Here is a 23,701-nt window from a genome sequence, read left to right as displayed (position 1 = left end):
GATATACTTTCAACAGCTGGATACCTATTATGCTGTTGTATTAGATGATAGTGTGCATAATTTATCAAATTTAACATTAGCTGGGCAGGAGTATTGAAAATCATTGACGTCCTTTAGGGACTGTTTTCCCTGACATGCCCTATTTTGACATGTACACTTACATTTTTTGTTCAAATTAATGGATAAACTCTTCGCATGACTGTCGTGTTAGATTTAAAAACAGTCAAATAAGTATTTCCTATAGAAATGGGCATATTTTTTTACTGTAAAAATATCACATCAACATATCTCAGAACCACTTCTTATGATTTCTCCAGATTTTCAGATTAGTAAGGCCACTATAAATAAAATAAGACATATATCTAATGGTCAAGGAGTGAATAATGGCAGGTAGGAGAGAGTTCTTACCTCGGAAAGTCGGGTCATTTTACTGAAATTTAACCTCTAAATTAATCAGAGCGGACCCATGGGCAGAGAAAATGTGTACACAAAAGCAATGCTAAATAGTACTTTTATTTTGTAAGAGATTTTTACTTTGTAAGAGAAAGCCCCGCGTCACGTGACCCCACCCTCGCCTGGATACCAGAAAGCGTCGCTTATGGTCGCTACGGAGGGATGGATGCCTGAGTTGTAGTCAAAAGGCACTTCTGATAATTTTTCCCATGCAGTTAGGACCACGCACGATCATGGCAGTCTGCGGGAAACGCTTAGCTGTCTTTTCAGCAACGACTCTACCAAGTTTTAACGTTTGTACACTCACGTTTTAGCGCACTGCTCTGTCTTAGCATGACAGAAACAGATTAGTTAGCATGCTAGCGAGCTAGCCTCCCAGCCTGAGCATCAGCCAGCGATCACAACTGCCGGTGACAGGTAAGAAATCTCCCTCCAGGTCTCTACAGGAGTGTGGCTACTAAACTTTTTTTTTCGCCATTAGCAGGTCCTTCGGTCGTTGTTGCATAATGGTTGCCAGCACAGTTCATAGCAGGTGTTTTCGAGTGACTAATTCCTTGTGACAGTAATGATGCGGCTCTAATAGGATTTGAGTCCTCTCCTTCCTGTCGCTTGTTTGAGGAGTACACCAGGATACTGAGGGAGGAGCTTAGCTGTGCGTGTGTGAGAAAGTGGTGTTTGTGCCTGTGGTTTAATCTCATATCGTACTGGTCTGACTTATGCAAGACAACCAAAGATGTATAACCAAATATACACATATAATAGATATGGAGTGAACCTTAACATGATCCTAACAGCGCACTGCTGAATGATTATACCATACTGCAAACAGTACTTCTTATTCTCTCCAGTCCAAACACTGATAGCTCAATTTGAAATATTTATTATCTAAGACAATAACTGGAGTATACAGTGCAGTAGTATATACTTAACAAATCAATGTACTGCTGATTTCTTGCTCCAAGTTTGTGCTTGTGCAGTTAGTACCATTATGAGACAGAATTCCACTTACTGAGCTTTTGAACTAAATCAAACTATTGTAGGACTGCAACAAATCATTACTTTTCATCACTAGCACATGCAAAATAGACAGTAATTGTACCTGTGCAACTATGACTTCTCTCACAGTTTTATAGCATTTGTTTTTGTGTGTCTGTGTATCAGTGTGATTGCAGGTTCCTAGGCAGACATGGGTAAACTACAGAGCAAGTTTCGCAAGCGGTCTGAGCTCTACAGGTGAGACTTTTACGACTGTCAGCCCCTTGTGAAATGATTTGGGCTACATAATACTTATAATTTAAGTACATAATCACAATAGAGACAAATAAAAACACAACACTATCAAAAACAGTAGTTTGCATATCTTGGAATGTCTGCAGAAGTAAACAATGAAGCATTACATAATGAATCTTTGAATTACGTTTTAAGGTAAGCACTATTTGTATACTAAAGTGTGCCTGGCAAGAGTCAGTTTACTTCTCAATAATTCATCTTAAGCAGGGTAAGATTACCACTGGGAGCATAATTTTGGGATAATACAAAGATACTATATTTACAGTTTTTATCAGTTGCTTTCTTCAGCAGTGACACTTATGATAAGAAGGGAGAAATATTATAAGAATATTTATTCTTGGAGAAAACATTTCTTCGATATGCCCACTGTGACGTTAATGAAAATTATGTCTGTTTTAGGTGTTTGTTGTGTCATATTACCTGTGTTTTTTGTACAGGGCATCTCAGGAGGAGAAGGCAGATAACGCCTTTGACAGTCAGGTGGTGCAGTACGAACCTGCCCATCATGGATCCATCAACACTGTGGCCAACCTCAGCCCAGATCTGTGTGTTTCTGGTGGGACAGACCAGGTAAACTAACCTGTGTTAGTAGTACATTAGTTCATACATCCAAAATTCGTTCATAGTATTGATTGTTAAGTTGCCAAAAAAAACCATGTCTGACCTTTAGAAAGTTTTAGGTAAAAAAATGTAACTGTGTAAAAATTTGAAATTATTATAGCAAAAAATATTTTTCAATTCGGTGGTTTGTGTGTCTGTGTGTGTCTGCTAATGTAGGCAGTGGTGGTGTACGACTGGAAACAAGGCCGGATGTGCCAGTCCTTCCAGGGTCACAACCGAGAGGTTACCAAGGTAACGATCGTTAATACTGTGTGTGCGCAAACTGGTAAAGGTGTTCACATTTCACATATACACATCCTCTGGTCTTATCTTTTCTAAATTCTACCTCAATCTCTCCATCAGGTGGTTTGTTATCCAGGTAGTACGTGGATCTTCAGTGCCTCACGGGACAAGACTGTTCTGATGTGGGACCTAAACCAGGGCGACGAACATATTCAGGAATTTTGTGGCCATGAGTTGGTGGTCAATGGACTTGCTGTCAGCCCTGGTACACACACACAGACACCCACACACAATCAGTCTCCTCTTGAGTAATCGAGTGAATATTTGTAGCTTTTGTCTCAAGGCTTTTTATTTTGCTTAAGATAAAGTTATGAATCTGTGAATTATAGCATGTCAAAAAAAGCATTGTAAGACTGAAGCAGTACTTAGTGTATCATCAAGATAACATTGTATTTATCCCACAACATTACAGAAACATTACAGAAACAGTTTATTTAACGCTGCAAAGTATCTCAATTCCTTTGGCTTGGAAACACTTTTCTTTCTGAACACAGTTCACACATAATAGACAACAAGCAGAGCAGCTTGACAATCATCTCCCCCTGTCAACCAAGCTAAATATGATATTGGCTGCCAGTCATTGCAGCACTAAATAAAGTGATGTAAAAACAAAAATGTTCACAATCAAACCTCCAGGGTGTAGATTAAATGTGAGACTTCTCAATAAGCTGGATGGTATTGAAGGATGAGGGAACATCTCTGAACTGATCACATGTTCATGTTGCTGCTACAACAGATGAAGCAATGTATCAATCCTCAACCTGTCCTGTATGCGAGCAGTGATAAATATCTCTTTTCAACTTGACTGAACTAAGTGTTTATTATCTGAAATGTTTTAATCACTAAGAAAGTTGATGCTAGCTGGAGTTACTGATTTGCAAAGAAAACTTTTATTGAAATCAAGACCACTTTCCTCAGTTGTTGTTAATGTGATACGGTAACGATGCACACTAACAACCATTTCAGAGTAAGGATCTGCCTTGAATATGAAGCTGTTTTTTTACTATATGTTATAGATGGGAGAAAGCTGTGCACCGGTTCTCGTGACAACTGGATGTGCCTGTGGGATATAGAATCTGCAAAATGTGAACAGAGACACAACATCTCTAGAAACCTGGTGAGAATAATAGTGTATGCTTTTGTGTGCTCACATCCTTATTCTAAGAATTCTGTGTGCCAGAGTGACTTAGGTGTGCTCCTATCCAAAGATATTCAATCACACTGTTAGATCCTGTGTTTATGTCATGCAAGGTGTTAACTTTTCCACTTTCCTGTCTTTCTCTCCAGGTGACTCATGTGTGTTGGGTGCCAGCCAGCTCCTCTGTAGTCCAGACCTCTGAGGATAAGACCATAAGGTACAGAAATATTTTCTGCTGCAGTTATTACAGTGGCTGCACATGTTGAAATGCTCATATTGAAATTGCATTTTGCTTGCAGTGAAATATGCTGACTTGTTTCAGTTTTATAGGAAAATGTGTGTTGCAGGATTGTGATACCAGTTATACGTTGCGTTATACGCCAGCATGGGGTGTTCCTCATCTGGTAACATTGCAGAGTCAGAATTATTGTATAAAAGGGAACATTGAAATCATTTCAAAACTTTTGTTTTCAATCTATCAGTGCAGAGTACTTTCTGTTTCTCTTCCCTATTTTTCCCGTACTTTTTTGGCAGATTGCATCAGTTATGGGTCTCACTGTTAATCAGTCAAAGGTTAGTTCAAGTCCCATTTGGCTGTAACATTTAAACTGGGAAATTAAATAGTTTCACCCAGTTTTTGCTCTGTAGAACTCTCGCTGTTCCTGACCTGACCCCATCTCCAAATTATTGCTAATTATTGTAAATTTCCCCGGTGAGGTATCAATAAAGTTTTCTTTTATCTTGAAATTCAAAAATAACCAATGCCTTTGAAGCCACCGTGCTTTCCGTCTTAGTTTAACTTTAACGTTTCAAAGAAGAATAAAGACTTAAAGTGTTCTAAGTACACAAAGACAGCAAATCACTTGATCACACAAACTTTACCATGAAACTATGTAATTGTTGAAAATTTACAAGGTTATTGACTGTTGAGTGATTTACTGATGTTATCCCAATAAAACCAGCCAAAATGTACCTGCACCTTGCCAAGTAGAATTACCTCAGGTAGTATTTAGTTCAGAGATTGTGGCTAAACTGTCACATAAAATAGCATTGCCCTCTGTTTGTTACAGGTGGTGTGAAGATGAGATTGAACAAAGTCTGAGTGAATCATAGGTACTGTAGTGTACATACTGTGCCTTCAAATGAATAAACCACCTGGTCACTATTGTTGTAGTCTGAGTGCAGCAACTTCGTTTACCATCTAAAAACCTGTGAGAAGAAGTGATTACACATCCTAACACTTAGCTAGCCCCTCGCTGAACCTTTCATCTCTGACCCATTGCCCATGTTCAACCCTTTGTAACGACACAGAGCGCATTTCATGCAATTAAGACATTTATAGACTGAGGACAATTTTTTTGGCAACGTGGTGATCATGAGCACATATTGCATTTATTTCTCAGGTTATATTTGGATAATTAGTCCTGCTATATAAAAAGACATCAGATACATAAAGTGTGTTGACTTTTTTTGTCAGCTTGCAGGAAGAATATGTGTGGTTCTTGTTAAAGTATTAATGCCTTTAGCTCCTTGGCTGCACACACATTGTTTAGTTGTACATGCCAGTTGTTAAATATTAAAAGACTCCAAGTAACAAAGGGTTCACAAACTTACTTTTGTGTTACATGTATGGCTCTCTACAGTAATACTCTTCTTTATGCGTACAGGGTGTGGGACAGCCGGACATGGCAGGTGACCAATACTTTTCCAGCTAAGCAATACATCCAGACCCACTGTGACGTCTCTCCACATGGTCACTACTTGGTGTCCAGTAGCAACGGCTTTGGAGGGCAGGGCTGTGAAGCCACGGTGAGGCTGGAGGTGTTTGTGTGGTTGTTGACAGTAAAGATGTACAGTTGGTGGACAGGAAGAAGCTGTCAGTAGGTCTGTTATCTCTGTTTTATTCAGTCAATTCCTAGCAAAAACTAACTGGAATCAGCAATATGTTCACTACTGGTTCACTCGTACAAAGCAGCCTATCAAAAGCAAACACTTTCAAAGTACTATTTAGAATATATGATGAAGTTTTGGTTTTTTTTGCAAAATGTGAATTTAATTGAGAAGCAGCCTTCACCTGCTACTTCACAGTGTTGCTTTGCATGTGGAAACACCTGGTGTCCAAACCTTTAAAATGGACTTTCATCTTCTTGCATTTGATTGTTATTTTCTTTTAGGTCACGTCCGTTTCATTGTTTGATTTAAGGTGCTCGTTGTGCATCTTTTATTTTATTATTGATGAGATCAGCATTTATGTCTTCATTGATAGCAGCAGTGATAATACACACGTGGACAAAATTGTTGGTACCCCTCAGTTAAAGAAGGAAAAACACACAATTCTCACTGAAATCACTTGAAACTCACAAAAGTAACACTAAATAAAAATTTATTGAAAATTAAATAATCAAAATCAGCCATCACTTTTGAATTGTTGATTAACATAATTATTTAAAAAAACAAACTAATGAAATAGGGCTGGACAAAAATGATGGTACCCATAACTTAATATTTTGTTGCACAACCTTTTGAGGCAATCACTGCAATTAAACGATTTCTGTATTTGTCAATGAGCGTTCTGCAGCTGTCAACAGGTATTTTGGCCCACTCCTCATGAGCAAACAGCTCCAGTTGTCTCAGGTTTGATGGGTGTCTTCTCCAAATGGCATGTTTCAGCTCCTTCCACATATGTTCAATGGGATTCAGATCTGGGCTCATAGAAGGCCACTTTAGAATAGTCCAACGCTTTTCTCTCAGCCATTCTTGGGTGTTTTTGACTGTGTGTTTTGGATCGTTGTCCTGTTGGAAGACCCATGACCTGCGACTGAGACCAAGCTTTCTGACACTAGGCAGCACATTTCTCTCCAGAATGCCTTGATAGTCTTCAGATTTCATCGTACCTTGCACACTTTCAAGACACCCTGTGCCAGATGCAGCAAAGCAGCCCCAAAACATTACTGAGCCTCCTCCATGTTTCACCGTAGGGACAGTGTTCTTTTCTTCGTATGCTTGGTTTTTGAGTCTATGAACATAGAGTTGATGTGCCTTACCAAAAAGCTCCAGTTTGGTCTCATCTGTTCAAAGGACATTCTCCCAGAAGCTTTGTGGCTTGTCAACATGCATTTTTGCAAATTCCAGTCTCGCTTTTTATGAGTTTTTTTCAGCAGTGGTGTCCTCCTTGGTCGTCTCCCATGAAGTCCACTTTGGCTCAAACAACGACGAATGGTGCGATCTGACACTGATGTACCTTGGCCTTGGAGTTCACCTTTAATTTCTTTGGAGGTTGCTCTGGGCTCTTTGGATACAATTCGAACGATCCGTCTCTTCAATTTGTCATCAATTTTCCTCTTGCGGCCACGTCCAGGGAGGTTGGCTACTGTCCCGTGGGTCTTGAACTTCTGAATAATATGAGCCACTGTTGTCACAGGAACTTCAAGCTGTTTAGAGATGGTCTTATAGCCTTTACCTTTAAGATGTTTGTCTATAATTTTTTTTCGGATGTCCTGGGACAATTCTCTCCTTCGCTTTCTGTTGTCCATGTTCAGTGTGGTACACACCTTTTCACCAAACAGCAGGGTGACTACTTGTCTCCCTTTAAATAGGCAGACTGACTGATTATGAGTTTGGAAACACCTGTGATGTCAATTAAATGACACACCTGAGTTAATCATGTCACTCTGGTCAAATAGTTTTCAATCTTTTATAGAGGTACCATCATTTTTGTCCAGGCCTGTTTCATTAGTTTGTTTTTTTAAATAATTATGTTAATCAACAATTCAAAAATAATGGCTGTTTTTGATTATTTAATTTTCAATAAATTTTTATTTATTGTTACTTTTGTGAGTTTCAAGTGATTTCAGTGAGAATTGTGGGTTTTTCCTTCTTTAACTGAGGGGTACCAACAATTTTGTCCACGTGTGTATATTCATGCAGACTGTAGACTGAGTTGACCATAACAACTAGGCCACTGAGGCTAATTTGAGACTTTTTGGCAACATCTTAAGTGTGTCTGTTGTTTATGCAGATAGTTTTGAAAGATTTGACGAAATAATTTCTCACCAGTGATGGTGTGTCTGTGTGCTGTTAGCTCTGGGACCTGCGTCAGCCTGGCTGTAAAGTTGTGGAGTACAGAGGCCATCTCCAAACCACAGCCTGCTGCATGTTTCTGCCTATGACTCCTGGTGACACAGTTCGAGTAGCAACATCCTCCCATGACAGCTCAGTCAAAATCTGGGATCAGAATACAGCAGGTAGCACTCCCTCTCATGGATGAAAAGACGAACACACCTATAGGTATTTGATTTATTGCCTATAACTTTCCCTCTTCCATCCTTTGATCAGTCTGTTTAGGGACGCTGGCTCTGGATGGTGCTGGTCCACTGGTTTCTCTGGCTCCCAGTGATTCCACTAATCTGCTGTGTGCCAGCTTCAACACTGGCCTCCACCATATCCAACTGGACCAGGGATTGCACCAGGCTCAGGGTTCTGGTGCAGGTTCGGGTGACCTGGACATTAAAGTTGTGGCACGTTTCTGACGCCCCGAAGAGTCTGACCTGTGAACAGCCAGTGACTCAGAGAGCAGCAGCACTGGATGTGGGCTTCTGTCAGTTTGATTTTGTTTTTTTATTTTTTACTCTTTTCCATATTTCTATAGACATTTTTGCTTTGCTAGACTGCCATACAGTGAGGAATGACAGAGGAGGCGTGAGAAAAGTAGGAGATGATGTATGGATGATTCACCTTACCCATCACAACTACTCTTGTCTGTCGGCCAAACTACCTTTTGACTGAGGAGCACATAAATACCAAAATGATTGTGCTTGAATTCATGGCCGGATTTATCTGTTCAAGTAGCCTAGCCGCGCTAGACCCATGCTCTGAAGACGCAAGGGTCTAGGCACGCTCGACAGGGAGGGAGGCGGGCTAAAAGGTTGTCTATCAAATCACTCTGCAGCAATTGGGTAGGTATACAACCAATCAGCGCAACGAATAGGCTCCTGGAGTGCCGGAAATCAGAGGATGCGGTAGTTCGGTGAAGCCTTATTTATACAGTCAATGGGTGAAGCTCAAGTATATTACAGACATGTGAACAGAAAGATTATCCAGAGTCGGTGCTAATGGAGCTCAACGACTGTTGTCGTTTTTGTTGTCGACCCTGGCAGAGAATTAAATTCGTTGCCGTGGGTTGTCTAGCGTGGCTAGGCTACTGTTCAAGGGCCCTTGAGCAAAAATTTCCTGTTGAGCCCTATTGTGGTAATTTGATAAAATGCCAACTAATTTAGTAACATGAGCAAAGAGCAACAGCATTAGCTAATACTGCAGGGCCCATCTTACCTGGTATCGTAAGTGGTCGTCTGGGGCCCCTATGCGGTTTCCTGCTTTGCTTGGTTGGTCATCCAGCCTTGCTTGGAGTTTTGCTTTGTTGGACTAAACAAGATAAACTGGAATTCACTATCTGCTTTAGGTTGACAGAACAGACTGGATGCTTTCTACATATGTTGTATTGCTTTTATTGGTGTACTGAATACAGGTTCAGAGGACAAGATGAAGGTGATTTTGGAGCAGATGCTCATTTGTTTGACATTTTAAACTGACCAAACCACCAAAACCTCAAAAGCCCCAAATTCACATGATGTCTGTTGGTGTTTTTTGGTAATTTAATTAACAGCACAAGAACTTCAAGCACTCAATTGCAGTATCAACAAGAAAAGCACTCAGAGAGCGTAGTAGTCCGCTAAGGCTGCTCAGTCTTTGTATGTTAAGTCCCAATAAGCCCACGGCAGTCGATCTGTAGTAGGATTGCAAACGTGATCATCAGCAAGCAGCTTACGTAGTGTTCACTTGTTGTCACAGTTACAGTGACGCCGTACTGCTATCTCGCAATGATCCAGAAATCTTTAACAAATCCGTCGATCCAGACTATAAGCCACATCACTGCCAAAATCTAATGAGGTGATCCTTTGTGTCATTTTTGACCTTCCCTGAAGATTTCATTCAAATCTGTTTGTCTGTTTTTGAGTAATGTTGCGCACAGATGAACAGACAAACATATGCCGATTGTCACATAACTCCGCCGTGTATCTTGATGGAGTAACTAAGACAGGCCCATAAAATGAGGAGTGGATATGGAAAATTGGAAGCAGTCATAGAGCAGTAAAATCACCTATTTAACCTGGTTGTACTAAGCCATTACAGAGAATTGAAGAGTATCTAATTGGGGTTTTTTTCAGTAATATCATTTTGTTGGTAATGCCTGACTTTTGTTTATCAAACAAGTTGTGAAGTCATCAAAACAGAGTAAGGAGGAATGTGTGTATACTGATATTATTGATTAGTTTGTACTGTAGCTTCAACCTGTGGAATGTTAGACCAAATGAATATCGACGACACCAGATTGTATTAACAGGCTTTGTTTTTATGCAGATTTCAACTGATAACAATTTTAAAGATACACAATCTGATATTTTTTTTAACAAAATCTGCTAATAGTTGATATTTTGTGCTGATAGCCAATATATTTTCATTTCAAAATTACTATGCAAAATTTCCAAGTAATTCCCTTTTTCATAAAATACTGTTAGAAAAAACAAATGGAAATTGAAAACACTGCAGAGGCAAAATAAAGATGCTTTGCAGCCTGTCGACATAAAACCTGATACCAGTTGCTGACTTAATATATTCTTTAGTTCAGATTGGGAATTTGTTACATATTTTACCTTTCAGTTTATAGATATCGAGGGGATCATCTCTCCAAAAAACCGCTTGTTGCTATAATTCCAATTAGGAGCACCAGAGGAATAAAGTGGTTAAATCACAAGTGGATGCTAGTCTGAAGAGAGATGTTATTTTTAATACGTATTGAACAGTGGCTTGATTCAAGTGGAGAAAGACTGTAGGAAAATTTATGAGTTGCAATACGAAAATGCAAATGGAAAAAGATGGCATTGTCACCAGGTGTTGAGGAGTCAACACTGGCTGTAAATAATAATTTTTAATTTTATTGAACACTACTTATACTGGGAAACCAAAGGAATTCAGACAGTTGATTTTTTTGTTTTTGTTTTGCTCATCTATTTGTCAATCTAAACATTACAAGTTAATTTGATTTTGTCAATCTGTATTTCTTACTTTTTCATTAGGCAATAAATGAGGCATTTTATAATCTTATAGGAGTACATTTTTGTCATTGCTGTTTGGGTCAGCAGATTTTTTACTTCCATTATTTTTTTTTTTTACATGATTAGAGGGTTACACAGTTTGTAATATGCCATCCACACTTTCAATATTCTCCTCACGTGTCCCTACCTGGTTTTAATCCAGCTGAGCAAAGGTTAGGGTACCATGTCAGTCTGTTTCAAGAAACGACTTCCCTTACCAAGTGTTTCCCAGCTGCTTCTGATCTTAAAGTCACTGTATCACTTCTGTTTCCTGTTGTGTTTGCCATAATAATGACAGATTGTTTCTAAGCACATAGTAAGAGGAGCAGCTATCAGCAGATGCTCATCAGCACAGTGTATACCTGCTGGATGTACATGCCTTTAGAAGGTATTTTTATTGTTTGCAGACAAGACTGGTGCTACAACCATTACTACCGTCCTCTTTTTGGCTAGCATCCATTTCAAAAGCAGCATGGGCTTTTAGTAATTACTCGACTGATTAGTGCCACCTACTGCTACAAATAGTTAGTACAAAGCCACCACCAAATAATACAAAGTACAAATGTGTATTTAAAACACAAATGGTTCCTCAAGTGATAAGGGGTGTAAACCTACATTTCATCTCAGAACTGACTGGTTTCTAATATGATATAGTCACAGATATCATGCTACAGGTTTTACTTTAAAACAATCTCCTTAAAACTAGTAATGAATAAGACAGTAGTAGCCGATTAGTCATACTGTGATGTTTAATTTATTCAAATCTGGACCTCATTTTCACACAGACACAAAAAGAACCACTTGCCCACCAACAGGTTTTCATAAAGACACACACTCAGACACAAAGTAACAACAGCAGGCAGAACAATTTGGCTCTTGCCACATCATGTAAGTACAGAAATATTCAAATAACAAAAAAAAGGTGTAAAAATGTTGATTGGCGAAATTAAGAAAATCTGCATCTACTCAAAAATCGACAGTTACAAATAACTGCAAAGTAACGAAAAACATACAATATTGGCACAGCATATTATAAAAAGCAGGCTACATGGAATAATAGAAACATGTAGGATACAGTACATTAAATTATTGGAATTACAAGTCATTCAGAAGACACTCTAAACAGAGAATAAATATAATCTGACTGTAGCATTCATTCTGATGCAGAGAAATGCCAACAGAAGGATCTGTTGGCATCTTCAAGCATCTAAGTGGTAACTTTATTCACTGCACTTCCATGATATCTAAAAGGAAGAGTAAAGCGCCCTCTTGGAGCCTTTTGAGTGTTTTCTAGGTGTGAGAGAACTTAAGTGCAATTTAAAGAGAAACCGCTTCCTTTAAAATATTTTTTTCTTCAACAGTTTTCAGTGTCTAAAATATAAGATCTGACAAACATCCCTCAAAATCCTAAACCACCTGAATTACAAGTTTATGACTGAACTTTCACATGGCAATGCACTGATCCATTCTAAACTGGGAAACACTTTCCTTCAACAACATACATGACTATTATTAATAATGGTACACCTTCATATGTCACATGCGCTGTCATTGGTTAAACACATAGATCATTGGCTACAGACTGTCAGGCTAACCACATTACAAGACACCTGGATCAAGCCCCTCTCTTAAGTCAGCTGTACTTCTGTAAGTTGGAGAAAAAACAATTTTCACTTTACATATTTCAAAATGTGCCTGGGTCAGCACAGCTGTGATTATGGAATGAGAGAAGAGAGTCTGTGTCCAGTTTAGTCTTGTAATGCCAGAACAGCCTTTTCAAGAATCATAATTTGGTCTACACAATTTAGCAATCAGTGCAAATGTAACTGTAATGGTACAGAAAAATAAGACTGACACAATTCCAAATATGATCAGAACTTCTGGCTGACATCCAACATCACATTTCATAAGGGCCCTCTACCTAGGCAGTCAACAACATGGATATATTGTATTGTAACTTAAAATTATAGGCATAAAGCAGAGCATGCATGAAAATTGCAGATAACACTGGACATGTGGGCAAATCCTTCAGAACACTGAGACTTTCACATAACTGAAATACATTACTATTTTCAAATAGGATTTTTTGTTGCGTTTTGCTAGCATTGAGTCTGAATTCCATGACAAACTTTAAAAAATATCAATAGCAAATAAGGACCAGAACTCAGCCATTGTACTAAACACACATAAAGCACACAATCTGATAATTACCAGACTATTCTGGGAAACAGCCAGAGTCCATGTGTTACTGTGATACTACACCTTTCTTCTTCAAAAAGAACACTAATCCATCACATCCATACTATTGAAATAATAATTAAAAAAAAAACCCTCACACATACTGGTAGCTGCTGACAATTTGAGCTTTAGGGTATAAATACTGATTCATTCTTTGACCTCTATATTATCATAAATGAGTTAGCTAAGCATCAGTAACATTACGGACATATCCTTTAATCAATCTTTCTCATTAACACTAAAAGCACCAACTTTCTTTCTACGAATCAACACAGCATTAGGGTCATTTCTATACAAATGCAACTAAAGAGTACAGACTCAACAAACTGAACATACGAAAAGTGACGTGGGGAGGATATGAATTGATGAAGATATGCCATGAACACAGATGTATGTGGGGCTCATTCTCTTATGACAATACACGATGCCAGAGAAAACAACGGCAGAAATAGTAAATGTAGGAAAAGACCAATCAAACTAATAAACTAGAGACGGATACAATGCTGCACACAAAGAAAATGCCAAAAGCATCTGTTTTTTAACAGTATTAAACTGCATGATCAGGTTGGTTAAAAACTACCTTCAAAATCGTGGCAAACTTTACTGCCACATATGACCAAGAACAGATTTAAAATTATGTACAACCGTTTCCAAAGCAGAATTAAATGATGCCGTGCAGTACAATTTGCACAGAGACTTCATTAAATCTGCAACTGAGTTGAGAAATTTACATCAAAATAAAAATCCTAACCTTGAAAGACATCACTGAGTTAAGACAGATTTCCACCCAGACAGCTGTGAATCAAGCATCCCCAGCAATTTATTCTTGACTACTTTTCTGGATAAATTCTGCCACACATTTAAATGCAAAAACGCCATTTCTAAATTCAGAATTTAGAAGCACTCCCTACAATAATTCTGCTCGTGTCAAACTGATAGTTTAAAAAGTTGGGTTTTACTTTGACATCAGTCAAACTTTGCAATTTCAACACAACGCAAAAAACACACATATTTACCGAGAAAAAAAACAAAAAACAAACTATATCTGAAACGTGAAGAGACTCAGAGAGACCAAGACGTGATTTTAATGTACTTGATATCTCATTTCAGTTCAACATGTGTTGGGTGAGTCCCTGAGATAGTGCTGCCTTTCTGCATTTTCTCCAAGTCTGATGGTGACTTTGCATACAGTGATTTTCCCATTTCACAAGCTTGACCCCCACACATGCACACACATTCGAGAAGGTCAGATGCATTTGCTCACGTACCCACGCACACATTCACATGAGAAAAAGAGGTCCTGATGTCAAACTATTGTCACTACGGAATGGTGACTCAATGAAACAATCTAGATCTACAGGACTTCAACATTTTTGGATGGAATATGGAATAAATTAATCTTATTTTCGACAACTATTCAACATCTTGAAGATTTTACATATTAGAGGTCCCCTGTATCGTACGCCCCATCCACTGTAGCAGTTTCAAAAAGAGGAAAAATGTTTTTTGTGGACAAAACTGAGTCTTAGCCCCCAGGTTATATACAAGGATACAAATAAACATACATAAGTATACGTATTGACAGTGCTTAAACTTTCGAATTTGAGAGTTTCTCAAAAGTCGCTCAGGTGTAGAATTAGATGAACATTTAGAAAACCTTAGACATCTCTCTGATAAATTCCTCAGAGATGTAGAAAAACCTTCCAAATCCCTGGAACAAAAAAAACCAAAAGACAAAAATGTTGTTTGGTTGATTTGCGTAAGCTCCAAGTCAACTGTCCAAGCCTCTGAGGATTTATACTTTCCTGTTACTGAAATCAACTCAAGCCATTAAAACACTATGTTCAAACCTAGTTTCGTCCGCATCTGACAATAGAGTTGTAAATACCCAGTAGTTGTGTTGCTGCAGATGTGTGTAGGAAACAGTATTCTGTTATCAAATACATCTGGTTTCCCCAAGACCCCCTCCCTCCCGAAACCCAACCTACAGTACATTTACTGTTCCCCGGTGCGCTCCAGGCTGTCTATAACACGGCTCAGCCTGATGTTGAGCAGTCTGATCTGAGTGTCCAGGTGGTCGATTTTCTCTTCCAGTGAACCTGCCCCGCCTCCCCGGCGCCAGTACGCCCCCACAGGCCCCGTCATGAAGTACACGGCCATGATGAAGCACAGCGGCAGCACTGCGCGCTCAGGGTCACCCTCAAACTTCTGCAGGATGTAGAGGCAGGACAGGGCGAAGAGGGTGACACGTGCTAGCCAGAAGAAGCGTCCGAACACAGCGTGCAGCAGGTAAAAGAAACCCCCCAGGAACATAGAGAGGAACCAGTAGGCCAAGAGTACAGCAGCCACCAGGAGCAGGGCACGTGCCGGGGAGTTGGTGAGAGATGTGGGGCTAAAGTAGTGGCTGAGGTTTGAGGCTACATAGGCAAGAGAGGGAGAAGCACAAGAGTACATCAACAGTGGAACTTGGTTAAAGAAATACCTATACATCTATTTTTAACATTATGTTAGAATTTTGAACTGCATTTTACTTGTCTGAACAGTGTTACATAAAGAAAGTTAGCATGCTTGCTTTGCTCCAACAAGTCAGCTGATAGATAATGGAAGCCGGAAAGTATATTTCAGAGAATTTCACATTTCTTAACTTGTACATATTTCATGTTTTGTGTGACTGTCTCCATCACTTTCCTAATCATAATGATAGCTATATACATTAGAAGACTTACAGTCAATGCCCATCACATCCAACAGATCTGACCAGATCTTCCAGATGGTGTCCAGAAAAGAGTCCACTCCATGAACGAACCGCTCCGTTGCTTTGGAGAAAAACTAAAACGAAAGGAAGGAAAGTCAAGGAGCGATCAGTGTGTCACTCATTGTTACATTTTATGTGTCCACACATACTGTTTACAGAGGAAATTATCAGCATCGGGACTAAAAGAAACCTACAGCAAAAGCTAACAGTGAAAGAAATAAAAAAGGTATCTGACTGGACAGTAGGGCTGCAGAATGTGTTTTATAGCATCAGCATTGTGCCGTCCCAATGCAGGAGGCAAGGTAATTTAACTGAAATGTATCATGCCACAACTTTTTTGCTGCTTGACACAAAAACAAAAGACATATGGTTCTTATTAGTATGACTAATCTACAAGAAAAATCTGCCTGATTTAATTGACAGTTTCAAACAAGGAAATTTGGTTGCAAGAAATAAAATAAAAACGCACCCCCCAGTTGTATGAAAAAACAGGCATTCTGTCAGTGTCTAGCAATTTTTGGCACTAAGCAATGCAATGTAGCTATTTTCTTTTCATCATTTAAATCAGCACCATACAGCCACAAATAAAGTTATTCAAGTCATATAGATTATTAGGGAAAAAAAACGTCACAGTGTCAGTTTTTTTTTCTGAAACTGACACTGTGATGTCAATTTTGGAAAAAGCACTTTAAATGTTTGATGAACAATCGTAATTGTAAAATGACACATTAAACTATTGCAGGAACAGTACAGTCTCAATAGGAACTGATTCATTTCCTGCCAATAAAGTTTAAGAGCAATTTTTAGAAAGCAGGCAATACTGTAGAAACAAAAGTGTAATTACTGACCCTAACACCTGTGTTTGACAAGTCACATATCTCATGCCAAAAGTCTATACTAGTATCAGTGAAAGGCTAAAATACATCCCTACAGACTACCTCATCCAGGGCTTTGTATCAGAATCGCCAGACTAAATATGTAAAATATGTTGCCACACATCGCTGACACGAGGCTTTTATTTTACCCTGAAGTCTGAAGGCATAAATGACGGCTACATTTGTACAATTTTCTCCACTAGTAAACAAATTATCACGTGACTAACCATACAAATGTCACTTTTTTTCCTTTTTAGTTTGGCGGACAAATACAGGAAATAGGAGCACAATTCAAAATGCAGGAAATGCAACTGGGCCAATTAGAGCACACAAACCAACACAGCATTTCCTTAACAAGAGCTGCTTTCTAATAATGAAGCGATTTAGCCAACATGAAGAAACAGCTGTTGGGGCCTGGACCAATAAGGGTTATATGCCATTTTTGTGGTACAATAGTTGCATTCACTAATGGATTAATTAAGTGTCACTAATAACAATTTGCTACACAGCAAAAATACTGAGGTAACACGGCAAGCATACAAACCTAATGGTTGTATTAGCATTAGTGCTACGTCGGCTGGCATTTCCCCAGACTGAAATCATGGGATAAAAAGCTAATTTTTCAAAATGGCATCCGTGAAATTGTTGGCCAGGCCCGGACGCGCTTCTTTCCTGTTCGCCATGCTCAGACCACAAACCTCTTTTCCTCCTCCCTTTTAGCTTCCAGCTACTTACAAGCTGCTCGAACAAAGCCAGCCGCTGAATTGTCAAACAAATGCGGCTCACTCACCTTGTATAACCCTCTGATGTTGTCCTCCCCGAAAACGCTGCTCAGGGTCTGATAGACGCCGTTAGCTGCCCGTCGGAAGCTGTTCTGGTTGCTGGTCCTGCTCCTGCCCGCTTCGGACGTACACAGCAAAGACGCGGAAAGCACCAAGAAAACTACGAAAAACCTGATTCCTTTCATGGCACCAAAGGCCCCCGAGATGTCAAGCAGAGGTGTGTATCAAAATGCTCTAGTTAAATGCGGAGTAGAACTGGTAGTTAGCTGCCGAAAGTGACACCTTGCTGGGGGATGACAGACACTGTGCAGCGATGGTGGCGATAACCCGTGTTGCTTTCACTGACGCAACGTAAATTCTTACTTCCGTGAATGAACAGTGTGTGTTTTATTGATTTATTTGCAAAAATTATTTCTTTGCAGTTTTTAAACACCAAAGACAATGTAACCCCACAAAAACTATATGAAAATACTAAAACTCAACATTGAGGTATAATTTCCGGTTCAATTGCGTTTATAAAAACAATTTGCCATTGTTCTTGCTACATTCCTACTATTGTGAAGGCACCATTTACCTTCTTTGAATTTGAGGAAGGTTCGGCTCATCTGAGGTTTGCTGCTGCTCTCCACTGGTGAGAGTTGCACACTAAACAGTAATTCATAGACCTCTTCTATTAATTAATAAATGCATGATTGCAATATATATTTAAAACATCGAATTTATTGATTTAAATAAACCTCTTCATTTTCAAGCATTTTTTTTGATGAATTGCACCACCGTGATATTAGTAACTGCTTAAAACTGTGTGCAGTTAAAACTCAAATTAGTTGTTTTATTTTCAGCATTTAAATATTGTTCGTTTGAATACGACTGCAGTTCCAAACATATGAAAGAGCTAATTTCTTTAAAAAAAAAAACTTATATATTATATATTCAAAAACATAATGAATTAGTTTCTAAAAATTACTGCATGAAAAAGTCCAAATTGCTAAAGGAAATATAACTGGCATGACTCATTAAAAAAATGTTTTCAACTTAAAACCTTGTGTTTATAATTATGATAAATAAATACAAAACACTTAAAAATGACCTTTAAATAAAGTGGGGATACTAGTTTTCCTAATCTTTTTTTTAAAACTCCTGTTCATGTGACCAAAACTTGTGTTTCAATAAGTGGTTATTAAAAAAATACCTTTGATTGTAGAGGAAAAATTCATTCCCCCAAGTCAGTGTGTTTTGTTGGCTGAATGTGATTTCATTGCATTTTTCTTTTTTTTTTGTTGTTGAGCCTAAACTCTACTGTTTCTAAGTGTAACTTCTCATTTATCTTTGACTTTTTAGCCAAAATGACACATTTTGATTCATAACGTATTAAGCCTTGCTTTATTGCACAGTTAGGAAGAAGGAGAATACAAAGCACAAGCAAGGTTAAAGAAAACCAAGTACTGCGCATTGAGACAGGCCACTGGAAAGCAAATTAAAGTGAAAAGCGCATCCACTCGTCCCCATAGAGTGAAGGGCCACTGTAAATCAATACAATGTTGTCCCAAATGATCACCTCTATAATGGATAGCCTAGACTACTGCCTTCACAGTCACCTGATCTCCACGTAATGGGATGCCTTTAGGAGGTTTTGGAATGACATGTTAGACAGAGCCCTCCACCATCATCAAAACACCAAATGAAGGAATATCCAAAGGTAGAATAGTGTTTCATTCCTCCAGTAGAGTTGTAGAGCTGTGGAGAATCAACACCGAGGCACATTGAAGCTGTTTCTGGCAGAATGTTGTGACACAACACCTAACAAAGATGCTATCTGTTAATTTTTCTTTTAATTTGGCACCTTTCTGTATTTTTACTAGCCATAAGTCACTTAGAAAACGCATTAGTATTTACATCTTTATTATCTGATAGGAGACTTGACTCCTTTCCCCAATCAGTTTTACTGTTTGCTTGTTGTCAATAACAAAAATAATTGTTTATAGCTACTAATCACAATCCAGCTCAAGTTATTATCTCTCACAAAAAATAACAAATTTAATGGAGAAATGCTACGAGTCCTGTTTTATGGTACAGTTTGCTGACAAGCAGTACACATTTTCATAAATAAAAATGCTCACTTGGCTAATACCCACATCTCTGGGAAAACACAGCTGATAATTAGTGAAATAAAAGTGGCAACACCAACATAAGTGTTACAACTACTTTCAATGAGCAGTAAAGATGCAGTTTTCTCATCAGTAACATCAAGGTCAGTGTTTAGTCTTGTTGACTGAATTGCAGAGACTCTCAGGTGTGAAACAGTGATGTGAAAATAGCACATGAACATATGGATGGTGTGGATAATAACTTGTTTCCATAATATCCCACTTACACTGATGATTTGAATTCAGCTCTGTGTTGTCTTCTCAGCTACAGACTGTCTTTCAGAGCAAGCTTTGCCTCTGCTGTTTATAATGTTAATAACATTTGCCAAATGAAAGACCAGTCTGCAGGGCAAACCTTATGAGACGTGATAGGAAGTTCAAATACAGAAGCAATTCACTGTCACTTCAGAGAGCCACTTGTTACTTGCTTTGCTTTCCCCTGAGCTCTCATTACCCAAATCTTAACTACATACATTATGGGGCAACCTAATAGTGCAAGATCAAGCAGACGAAGACTACAAATGACAACAGAAATGGTGCCAAAAGTGGCACATTAAGGCCAAACTGTTGTTTTAATCTCCAAAACAAGCAAGCAATGTAGATGTAATTTGTTTAATGAAAGAGTTCCTTTTCTGTTTGAATGAGCTCTAACTGCAAATGCACTTGCACGCATATAGGCTGCCTCATTTTATTCATCCACTAGATGGTAGGATTGGACTATGATTGCTCCTTGGCAACAACCATAAAAACATGTATCAGTTAACTGCCTACTGACTTAACATTATGCAGTTTAAGGAAATAGTTTACAGGAGATTTTTTTTTCCAAATATCCCAGCAAAGCCAATAATGCTAGCAAAATTGACATTGTTACACTATAAAAATTTTACATGTAAAATGACAATAAATTATTGTCACCTGTTTTTACAGTGTTACTGTTGTAATATACTTAAGTAATTATTGACTATAATTGAATGCAGTACCACTCTACAACAACATGAGGTTTATGGTTTAATATTTTAAATAGATTTACTTGTGATATATTGTATTTATATTGTGTTGTCGCTGTAATCAGCATTTACTGTAGCTGCTATTTTGTGTCTTATTTGCATTGGTTTGTGTCTAGTTTCTGTCATTTTGTGTCTCATTTGTATGTTTTTTTTGTTATTTATTTATTCTTTATTTTACCAGGTAAGATCAGTTGAAAACAATTTCTCATTTACAGTGTTATCTTGTACTTCATTTTGCATTGTTTTGTGTCTTATTTGTATCGTCTTGTGTCTTTTTTTTGGTTTTTGTTTGTCTAGTTCGTGTTGTTTTGCATCTTGTGTCTTGCTTGCATTGTTTTGTGTCACGTTTTTTTGGTCATTTTTTGTCTAGTTTGTATTGCTTTGTGTCTTATTTGTGTTGTTTTGTGACTGGTTTTTGTCTTTTAATGTCACATTTGTCTTGCTTAGTGTCTGATTGTTTTGTCATTTTGTGTCTCATTTGTGTCTTTTTGTGTCATTTTGTGTTGTTTGTGCCTTGTTTACATTGTTTTGTGTCCCATTTTGTCATTTTTTTGTCTAATTTTTGTTGCCTTGTGTCCTTTTTTGTGTTGCTTTGTGTCTGTTTTTGTCTTTTAACGTCTCATTTGTGTTTTTTTGTGTCTGATTCTTGTCATTTTGTGCCTCATCGGTGTCATTTTGTACTATATGTTCTTTGTCGATGTGTCTCTAGTTTGTCAATTTGTATGTCGTTTTGTATTGTTTTGTGTTTTCTTTGTATTGTTTTTGTTCTGTTTGTATTGTTTTGCCTCTCTTTTTTTGTCTTGTGTTTAGTTTGTGTTTTTATCTTGTTTGTGTCTAGTCTGTCGTTTTGTGTTGTTTTGTTTCTAGTTTGTGTCAGTTTCTTTTTATTCAGTTTAGGCTGTCAGTTTTTACGGCAGAGTGCTGTTTATAATCATTCTTATTTTTGAACTCCTAAAAATCTGATTTCACCGTTTTTACTTTTAGAATTTGGCTGTATAATAATTACAGTAATTTATTACAGCGTACTGGAGTTACAAAAATGTTCATTTGATACAGAAGGTAGAAAACCTCCATAAAGGGAAGTTAGTTTTCACTTAACTTTTTTTTTCTTCTTCGTTGGTTTCCTGACTCCGGTCACTGTGTAACGATATGTGGTATCCTAGCAACGACGAGCGCAGTAAAGGCACTATAGAGAGGAGTGCAGGACATAGTGTTTCATTTTACATTTTCACACAAAAGGACAACTATACCTTCGGGAGCACTCAGGCAGTTGTTTGAAGCCTTTTGTTCAGTGAAGCTAAGTGGAGAGTGTGAGTCAAAATGTATGGACGAGCTCCAAGAGTGACCTTCGTGGCAACAGGCGCTACTTCATCGGCTGTTGGACCCGGATCCTACAATGTCAGCCAGCGCAGTTACACCGAAGCAGGTAGCAGGAGTTAGATACTGGCAAGACTTTCGTGAAATACTGTAGATTACTCGAGAAATTCTTCTATACGGTTTCTCAAGAAAAAAAAATAGGGCACGGATATATATTTTTTAAAACTGAAATTAAACTGACTCTAGCTAGCTTTAATTTAAAACGCTAACATCACCGGAAAAACAGCTAGCAAAATGACAGAATAACAGTTTATTAGTTCCCAGAATTCTTCGCAGTTTTTGCCTGGGTTTGCTGCCCACAGTTGAAGACAAATTATTATATCTGGCAGTGTAACTATTAATTAAACAATATGTAAGCTGAAATGTATAACAAACCCTATGAATGTCAAGCAGTTTCTAGGCGTTTTATTTCTTCTCGCATTTTCCTCAACTTAGGCTCATTTTTCAGTTCAATGTAAAGTTTTACACTTCTATGGAAATAACACAATCATTGCTAGAAGTAGAGAGAACTCAAAAATGTATTTTGTGCAGTATGACAAACTTATAATACACAACAGTTGCACTTCTTTGATTATGTATTTAACAAAAATTAAAAACACCCAGAACCAAAATATGCAACATTTTCCAGGTGTCCACAGGTGTACTCAAAACTAGTGAAAATGGTGACAGTATATACTACAGATATTTACGTATTTGCATTTTTAATTCATCTTCCTACTTATCTCCTATTTATGCGATGTAAGCCCAGCCTGTACACACGTGGACAAAATTGTTGGTACCCCTCAGTTAAAGAAGGAAAAACCCACAATTCTCACTGAAATCACTTGAAACTCACAAAAGTAACAATAAATAAAAATTTATTGAAAATTAAATAATCAAAAACAGCCATTACTTTTGAATTGTTGATTAACATAATTATTTAAAAAAATAAACTAATGAAACAGGCCTGGACAAAAATGATGGTACCTCTATAAAAGATTGAAAACTATTTGACCAGAGTGACATGATTAACTCAGGTGTGTCATTTAATTGACATCACAGGTGTTTCCAAACTCATAATCAGTCAGTCTGCCTATTTAAAGGGAGACAAGTAGTCACCCTGCTGTTTGGTGAAAAGGTGTGTACCACACTGAACATGGACAACAGAAAGCGAAGGAGAGAATTGTCCCAGGACATCCGAAAAAAAATGATAGACAAACATCTTAAAGGTAAAGGCTATAAGACCATCTCTAAACAGCTTGAAGTTCCTGTGACAACAGTGGCTCATATTATTCAGAAGTTCAAGACCCACGGGACAGTAGCCAACCTCCCTGGACGTGGCCGCAAGAGGAAAATTGATGACAAATTGAAGAGACGGATCGTTGGAATTGTATCCAAAGAGCCCAGAGCAACCTCCAAAGAAATTAAAGGTGAACTCCAAGGTCAAGGTACATCAGTGTCAGATCGCACCATTCGTCGTTGTTTGAGCCAAAGTGGACTTCATGGGAGACGACCAAGGAGGACACCACTGCTGAAAAAAACTCATAAAAAGCGAGACTGGAATTTGCAAAAATGCATGTTGACAAGCCACAAAGCTTCTGGGAGA

General features: G+C 38.2%; 3 protein-coding genes across 3 annotated transcripts in view; 2 read left to right on the top strand and 1 right to left on the bottom strand.

Annotated features, from left to right (window-relative positions):
* Positions 1-464: 464 nt before the first annotated feature.
* Positions 465-10,945, top strand: wdr31 (WD repeat domain 31). Its single transcript, XM_022193397.2, has 10 exons — positions 465-870; positions 1,615-1,686; positions 2,181-2,313; positions 2,521-2,595; positions 2,707-2,851; positions 3,663-3,763; positions 3,934-4,001; positions 5,452-5,593; positions 7,866-8,028; positions 8,120-10,945. The coding sequence occupies exons 2-10, from the start codon at positions 1,640-1,642 to the stop codon at positions 8,311-8,313; spliced, it is 1,068 nt and encodes a 355-aa protein (XP_022049089.1). The 5' UTR covers positions 465-870; positions 1,615-1,639; the 3' UTR covers positions 8,314-10,945.
* Positions 10,946-11,666: 721 nt separating this feature from the next.
* On the bottom strand, positions 11,667-17,927 carry bri3bp (bri3 binding protein). Its single transcript, XM_022193722.2, has 3 exons — positions 17,594-17,927; positions 15,900-16,002; positions 11,667-15,590 (listed from the first exon to the last, which is right to left on the bottom strand). Exons 1-3 carry the CDS (start codon positions 17,768-17,770, stop codon positions 15,169-15,171), a joined length of 702 nt encoding a protein of 233 aa, XP_022049414.1. The 5' UTR covers positions 17,771-17,927; the 3' UTR covers positions 11,667-15,168.
* A 3,987-nt stretch (positions 17,928-21,914) lies between these two features.
* The window catches only part of stpg2 (sperm-tail PG-rich repeat containing 2), a 69,876-nt gene continuing 68,089 nt past the window's right edge, over positions 21,915-23,701 (top strand). Inside the window, 1 exon segment of the mRNA XM_051951233.1 lies at positions 21,915-22,165. Within this exon segment, the coding sequence (XP_051807193.1) occupies positions 22,060-22,165 (106 nt within the window). The 5' untranslated portion in view covers positions 21,915-22,059.

Source organism: Acanthochromis polyacanthus, chromosome 7 (assembly GCF_021347895.1).
Source record: "Acanthochromis polyacanthus isolate Apoly-LR-REF ecotype Palm Island chromosome 7, KAUST_Apoly_ChrSc, whole genome shotgun sequence".
In the NCBI taxonomy this organism is placed as follows: Eukaryota; Metazoa; Chordata; class Actinopteri; family Pomacentridae; genus Acanthochromis; species Acanthochromis polyacanthus.
Note: the sequence above shows the minus strand (reverse complement) of the source record. Positions and strands in the feature narration are given on the sequence as shown.

What these genes read in the sequence shown, in the direction of transcription:
- bri3bp (XM_022193722.2), bottom strand. Translation starts at nt 17,770, where the DNA reads ATGAAAGGAATCAGGTTTTTCGTAGTTTTCTTGGTGCTTTCCGCGTCT. An exon ending in ACATCAGAGGGTTATACAAG is followed by an intron (nt 16,003 to 17,593) that starts GTGAGTGAGCCG and finishes CTTTCGTTTTAG; the next exon opens with TTTTTCTCCAAAGCAACGGA. An exon ending in GGATGTGATGGGCATTGACT is followed by an intron (nt 15,591 to 15,899) that starts GTAAGTCTTCTA and finishes TTGCCTATGTAG; the next exon opens with CCTCAAACCTCAGCCACTAC.
- wdr31 (XM_022193397.2), top strand. Translation starts at nt 1,640, where the DNA reads ATGGGTAAACTACAGAGCAAGTTTCGCAAGCGGTCTGAGCTCTACAG. An exon ending in TCTGAGGATAAGACCATAAG is followed by an intron (nt 4,002 to 5,451) that starts GTACAGAAATAT and finishes TTATGCGTACAG; the next exon opens with GGTGTGGGACAGCCGGACAT. An exon ending in CTGGGATCAGAATACAGCAG is followed by an intron (nt 8,029 to 8,119) that starts GTAGCACTCCCT and finishes TCCTTTGATCAG; the next exon opens with TCTGTTTAGGGACGCTGGCT.